General features: G+C 50.1%; 2 protein-coding genes across 2 annotated transcripts; one reads left to right on the top strand and one right to left on the bottom strand.

Annotated features, from left to right (window-relative positions):
* Nucleotides 1–385: 385 nt before the first annotated feature.
* Nucleotides 386–2,941, bottom strand: PpBr36_07110 (uncharacterized protein; the record flags this gene model as incomplete). The annotated part of the gene is made up of 4 exons (XM_029894248.1): nt 386–514; nt 827–2,606; nt 2,720–2,773; nt 2,850–2,941. The coding sequence occupies 4 exons, from the start codon at nt 2,939–2,941 to the stop codon at nt 386–388; spliced, it is 2,055 nt and encodes a 684-aa protein (XP_029748686.1).
* Nucleotides 2,942–4,232: 1,291 nt separating this feature from the next.
* On the top strand, nt 4,233–7,096 carry PpBr36_07109 (uncharacterized protein; the record flags this gene model as incomplete). Its single annotated transcript, XM_029894247.1, has 5 exons — nt 4,233–4,469; nt 4,598–4,717; nt 4,790–5,056; nt 5,126–6,939; nt 6,997–7,096. The coding sequence occupies 5 exons, from the start codon at nt 4,233–4,235 to the stop codon at nt 7,094–7,096; spliced, it is 2,538 nt and encodes an 845-aa protein (XP_029748937.1).
* Nucleotides 7,097–7,222: the final 126 nt, after the last annotated feature.

Raw genomic sequence — 7,222 nt, 5'->3', positions numbered from 1 at the left:
TCCAATACCAGAGGTTTCGTCACCCGTAGTCAGCAGTAGGCGACGAGGCTAGCCCAAGCTACCGAGAAAGAAAATCCTAATTCCTCTCCAAAAAAAGGAAAGGGGCCGCCTCAGCGCCGAGAATGGCCAACCAATAGAACAACCCGCTTTTTGAAGGCGAGCGCTTCCAACCATTGTAAATGCACTTCGTTGGAAGCAGTAATTAGTACATAAGCTCCAATTTTAGGTATCCCATGTTTGAGCAGGGTACTTGGATGTTCAACGGTCTAAAACCGATAACAGACGTATGCCTGTCCATTATGTCCATATGATTAAAGATGTAGATGCATAGTTCTCGTATGACGGTTTCCCGACAAACTCTATTTTCTTGACGGGTACAATAATGTCAATTTCCGAGCATTATCTTTTTTTCTTCTTTCTTTCTTTCAAATGCGCTTCCTTCTTTGGTGGTTCCATTGCTAATCTCTAATGTGCCGTGTGATCGTCGTGGCGCACAGTAGTTCATCCATTGGTGCTCAATTCTAGGTAGTCTCGCATATTCCCAAATCTGAGGGTTGGGGACCCAACGGCCGTGACCAGGGGTGCCTCCCACATAATTCGCTGGTGCCGATGCTGTGCACAGCAAAGCTCTGACTATTTAGAGAGCTGTGCCCCAGTGGTGGCACTTAGCGGTTTGACCATTTTTTCTCCAGCCTTGCTTCTGGCGGCGCTTGTTTCAATTTCTCTTTTTGATTTTCAATCCGCATGAGACAGCTCAGTAATCGTGGAAATGCCACACATTATCGAATCAACCAACTGCAGTCTCCTTTGCTTGGTCTCATTTTACCTGGTAGAAGTCTGGCGCATATTCGAGCAGCCAGCTCTTTTCTACCTTGCTGATGTCTCTGATGAAGGTTTTGGCACCAGTTTCCATGACCTCGTGGAATATGACCCAGTCAGCCTTCCTGTTGAACATCAGAGAGCTTGGGTGGGCATGCAGGATTGTCCCTCCTTGAACGGTTTGGAACGTTCCATCTGGTTGCATCCTCGCCGCGTGGGCAAAATATCCCGTCGTCAGACAGCGTCGAATCTGTTCGCCTGTCACCCCAGGGCTGCCTCCCGTCGTCTTCCCCGACGCTAGTGTCTCGTCCACGCGGATTCCGAATCGTTCCAGGTAGCGTTTGAGCTGCGCCCGAATGCTCACTGCTCGGGACATTGTCTTGTAGTTGAGCAGGTTTTCATGGCAGAAACGAGGCTCTTTGCGGCCTTTGGTCACAAAGGCCTGGTAGACGTTCAGCAGGGTGAGGTGATCACCCTCGTCTGCCGCGAATTTTCTTCTCCTGCTTTCAAATTGCTTCTTTTCGCCCTCGTGTTGAATCCAAACATCACCACCAGCACTCGTCATGGCAGCTATGGTCAACATCTCGCTCAAACAGCCAAATGACTCGGCCGAGAGGAGTGTTTTGGCCATCATTGGTTCAACGGCTAGCTCGGCCATCCTCATTCCCAGTGGTTTTGTCAGCTTTGCGTAGTCATCCAGAGCACCGAGAGAGTAGAGTAGCTCGAGCGCCTTGGTCATAAGTTCCGCGGGTGGAGCGGTCAAAAAATCAAAGTGTAGCACATTGTCGATGCCCAAAGCCTTGAGCTGCAGGATGAATGGCGCCAGATTTGACCGTTGTATTTCCGGTATGTTGTTGTCGCTGAGCGATGTATATGATTCCTCGGTGTACAGTCGAAAACATTTGCCCGGCTTTGTCCGTCCTGCTCTTCCAGCCCGCTGCGCAGCCGCAGCTTTCGATATTGGCACAGCTGTCAAAGTTTCTATGCCGGTTTTGGGGTTATACGCGCGAAGTTTGACAAAGCCACTGTCCACGACATAAACTATACCACCAATTGTCACAGATGCTTCAGCTATGTTGGTTGAGAATATAACTTTCCTAGTATTCTCGGGCGCTCCTTCGAAGATGTACATCTGTTGTTCGGTCGAGAGCCCAGCAAACAGTGGGAGAGGCAAGAGACCGCGATCCTGTGAAGTTAAGTGAGCAGTCCGTTCGGAGACAGCACCCACCGCAGCCTCTATCTCGTCTCTTCCGGTAAGGAATACTAGGATATCACCATCAGGCTCATTCTCGTGGATATCCAGCACTGTGGATATCGCCTTCTGGAGGTAGTCTTCGGCCGGTGACTCCAGGTAAAGGATATCGATAGGATATGTTCGACCTTCCAGGCTAACTATCGTCCCTGTAGTACCTTGGGGTTCTTCCTTGTCCTGCTTGACCTCTCCGGGTGCTGACGAGAAGAAGTCAAGAAATTGTTCTGCCTGGAGGGTTGCACTGCTGATAATTATGCGTAGCTCTGGGCGCTTTTTTCGAATCTTTTTTAGCAGTCCAAGCAGAATATCGGTACTGATTGATCTCTCGTGGGCTTCATCCACCATAATGACAGAATAGCGCGACAGCAAGGGATCCACAAGAGCCTCTCGAATAAGAAGGCCATCAGTGAGAAACTTTATACGTGTCGCTTCTGAAGTGACATCTTCAAATCGGATGGAATAACCAACTTCCTTGCCAATGTCTGATCCGTACTCCTCGGCCACTCTCAATGCCACAGTGGTGGCTGCAATTCGCCTTGGCTGCAAGGAGTCAGCCACTGACCCAAAGGAAATTGCAGGGGGGGCTGGCATAAAAACATAATACAAAATCAAAATACAAAAAGACAGAGGAAAAGAAAAAGAACACACCTGTGTGACTCCAACGAGCTTCCCATCAAGACACCAACCAGCTTTTTCAAGAAACTGGGGGATCTGAGTGGTTTTTCCTGACCCGGTTTGTCCAACGACAACTGTGACTGAGTTGCTGTCTACTACATACAGTAGGCTGTCCTTGTGCCTGGCGATGGGCAGCAACGAGGAAGGCTTGTGTAATGCCGGTATGAAAGATGCTCCGAGGTCAAAGTCGGCCATCGTAGCCGGCTGAGTGGCCCCAGCAATACCCTACTTTCTGGCCTTTTAATCGAGCTTTTTTTTTTTTTTTTTTTTTTCAGTCAATATGTTGGCTTGGTGGTCGTGGGGAGCACGAATATTTCTTATATAGAAGCGTTATAATTAGCGAGCTTCTGGGAAGACAGACGTCGGATATTATGTAATGGGGCAATCTTGATTGACCGGGGAGTTGACGTTGACTAGGGATGTACCTTGGAGGCCTTGTACTATTTTTCGAAACGGACGAATGCTTGGAGTCCCCCGTAAAAAAGGGATTCTTTTAAAAAAAGACGTTTTACACAAATTTTACCCGGATATCCCCTGAGAATCACAGGATTTTTTTTTCTAAAAAAAAAAAAAAAGGAAAAAGTTTTTTTTTTTTTTCAAAAAGAAAAAAAACTGGTTGAGTACTCAAGCCCCAGGTTGCTTTATTGAATCTGTACCAGGTCTTTTTACTGTACGGAGTACAGTAAATAGAGATACACAGGTTACAGTCACGTGCATTAAAATGACGGTTGGCAACCTGAGACTTGGACTGTATCAACCTACAATTACGTAACCATACAGCACCCCACGTCTAAACCAAATCTTAGATGCTTTTCGCTGCCCAACCTCACAAGACCGACTGCCTGAGCTAAAAGACCACTCGCTCATCAGGATTACGAGCTTGCTTCTTTCCTTGCAATCATCAACCAAACTGTCGTCCGCGAATCTCTGCCACAGCAGCTAACTGCGGCGACCGCTGACAGTCCAACTGGACGATACAACGTGCTTGTTTGTTTCTTTTTGCCCGTCTCTTGTTGTCGCCCTTAAAAGTTTGAAGCCTTGTTGGTCTTGCTGGCTCAAAGGTCGTCTTTGGAGACTGCAGATTCTGACATCGAGGCCCAAACCTCTCCGTGTTTGGGCCCAACCCAGCGGCGTCTTGACCTCGCTGACACATCCTGTCTCTTTTACCCTCGCTTTCACTTCCATTGGTTCTACGCGTCGCGGCAGACCGGCTCCTGTGACAACTAGGTCTGTCTGCCCGAGCTTCTCGCCCGCTTGCTGCGGAACACGTATGCTATAGCACATTCTCGTGCGTGCATGCGTGCGTCCGTCCGCTCAAGCCAAGCTCAGCCCATTTTATTTTTCCATTTGATCCAAGAGCCGAATATCAAGTCACCCGTGACAAATTATTGTTCGCCGGGGAGAATCCTGGTGTTTCGTTTGCCACATTTTATCAGTATTCAATGTTAGAATTGATTGGCAGGCTTGTTTCAAGGTAATCAATCTAATGGCGAGCAAAAAGAAGAAATCCCAGAAGCAGAAGACTGCTACTGCCGCGGGTACGGGAAAGAGTATTCAAAAACGCAAGAAGGCAGTTTCTCGACGCAATGATAGATGGGCGTCGGCCTCGGCTCCGCTACCTAGCCTCGTCGTGCGACGACCTGCGCCAGTAATATCCTCAAAGCACACCACGTATTTTGAGATTGTTGAGAACACAGAAAAGAAGAAGAAACTGGAATTCCAGGTAGGGGATTCTCGCACCGTATTGGTCTCTTGAAATTTCGATAATATCTTCATCGGATTCTCGTTGTCGATAGGCCTTTCACTATGTGCGATACAAAACAAATAAAATCCTGACGATTTGATCCGCAGGTTACAACAGACCGCACTCCACCCCCAGGGTTTGAATTTGTTCCGATTGGTAACCCGGATCTCACCAAGGCTTGTAAGGAGCTCTCAAGAGAGCAAGATGCTATGATATTCATCGTCTCGGTATGCCGGCGGCCCATACTCCTCCCCCAATGACGATATATTTTTGCCTGCGTTGACACTTCCACCACTCAGGCTATGGACCATGGCGACGGCAGTCAGCTCGGACTACACATGAACCGAGTCGGCCACCACATCCGGCGTACTATCGTCGAACAAGCTAGGACCTCACTGGGTCAATCTTTGGAATACTTCCTGGAGACAGCTAGTGACAAACGTCCAGAGCCGATTCCCGAGACCCAAGAGGAGATTAACGCCCAGGCAGATGCTGCGCTAAGGGATCTCTTTCCCCGTATGCCCAACACAGACCGACAGATGGTCATTGACCGCTCATTTCGGAAGGTATGGACGCCCCGTGATAGTATGCGCTTGTTGTTGGACTGTCAAATAACAAAATATGGATTTATGTAGGGAGGCGGAGAAACAGTAGGTTTGGCAGCCGACCTGACACTGTCACGACGAGTGCAGCTCGCTGTACTTGCACATATTCGCCATACCCATACCACATACGACGAGCTCTGGAGAACTCATGGCTGGGCCACGGCCAGGAAAGCAATCGAGGCCACATGTCTTGACTTTATCGTCAAGTGGCGAGGAGATGAAGAGACTGGCCGGGACCAGTTGGATGAGATCCTACGCGAGGTGATTGTCATCTCAGATTCTGAAGGTTCTGAGGATGAAGATGACGAGGACGACGATGATACTGAAGACGATAGTTCAGAGACTGAGGACAGTGATCAAACCGAGGCTGGGGAGATTGATGGAGGTATGCCATCACCCCGTGCCCAGGCTCCATACAGGACCGCCCCGTATCGGCCAGGGTACGTGGCCGGTGGACAAAGGGACCAGTTCCAACCGCCTCGCATCCCAGCCAGCTCTGGGCCGACCTTCCACCGAAGACTCAATTCGACAAACTTTAGGCGCTATGAGGCTGTTGCACAGACTCGGTGGGAGCAGGCTCAGAACAGGGTTCGCCATGAAAATGTACCCACGACGTATCCTGCTCCCTCGGCACCCTTGCACCGCGTCGACAATCGTTCGGATTTGCAGCCCTACCAACCCTACAATCCGCGCAGCCAACAGCCAGGTCCTCCTAGTAGGGACCATAATCGTCCTGGTTTGCTCCCTGCGGAGGTTCTCAGTGGTACTTCTCGTCCAGTGGACCCAAGGGTATCCATTTCAACAGCAGTCAAGGGTCTGGAGCTTAAGGATTATCTGGTTCCTTCAATCGAGCCTAGATCTCCAGAAAATCTTACCAGTCCAATCTTTGTGCGTACTTTACCGCCACGAGTACATGAACGACAGTCCGCTAGGACCTCACTTCGGCGACGGTCTCGTAGCCCGGTCTATCGCTCTCCACAACCCTCTGCAGCGTTTGACCGTACTGAAGAGCGCGGTTACATCAATCCGGATCCTAATGCGACGTCTAAGTACCGTATCGACGGAGGAGGATTGTCGTCCAGACATGTTGGCTCGTCTGATGTGATCGGTATGGCAGAACTGAGCCAAGGCTCATACTTGGTATTGCCTGATGACAGAAGAAAGTATGCGGATATGCATTCGCATCAGCCGTACCATACTACTGGCTCTCGCCAGCCAGCAGAACCGCAGCCTTGGCCGCCACAACGCGTCACCGCGCCAACAGTCGGAGTCGGGTCTCAACGTCATTATCCTGACCATCTTGAGACCGTGCTCCTTGGAACGGAGCGCCGTCCCATCCTGATCGAGGATTGGGAGAGACGAACTGTCGAGCAGCCCTTGTCAGCAGGCAGCGGTGGGTGGCCGGTGTTGGCAGATGATGGACGCTCTGCGATCAGGCCTGTATTTGCACCCCCTCGTCCATTTCCTCCCGACACCTTATATACCCCGACAATGCGGGAGCGCGGCTTGGTGCAACCTGATATTGCTGGGCTTCCTGTGGTTGACCACAATGACCCTCGAGCTGCAGCATACCCGAGGCGCTTATTGTCATCTGGAGAAGTATACTCCCAGCCTCATGAACGAGAATTCCCACCAAATCGCGAACAATTGCCGATGCAGCCTCGCGGTGTGGTTATTAGACCACCATCCCCACAATACCGTATACGGCCAGAGGATGCGCCTGGTCGACGACATCACATTCTCGGCGAGGAAATGCCTTCCATGCGATTTAATGATGTGCGACCTGCAACAGATGGAGTTGGAGAGCCACGTCGGATCAGAGTGGCTCCGCCTGCGAGCTTAATGTTAGTCCCGATCCGCTTACCAAGGCTTTTTGTCCGTATCAACTGACACTTTACAAGGCATGCGGAACATACCTCACGAGAAAGACAGTACCTAAACGACACCGAGCACCGCCCATCCCCCTTTGCCCCACGTGTAGAATACATTCACCTCGACTAAAAACCAGTCTTGGTTGACTACCTTATCCATGGACCGAAGTGAGTCTGGCAGTACTGGTTTAATGATACATGAGTAATGTTTAGTGGATGGTGATGGTCTTTGTCTGGCTCGAGGAACATTTTATTT

The sequence above is a fragment of the Pyricularia pennisetigena genome, chromosome 1, assembly GCF_004337985.1.
Source record: "Pyricularia pennisetigena strain Br36 chromosome 1, whole genome shotgun sequence".
In the NCBI taxonomy this organism is placed as follows: Eukaryota; Fungi; Ascomycota; class Sordariomycetes; order Magnaporthales; family Pyriculariaceae; genus Pyricularia; species Pyricularia pennisetigena.
The sequence above is the reverse complement of the archived record's forward strand: the minus strand, read 5'-3'. Positions and strand labels throughout refer to the sequence as shown.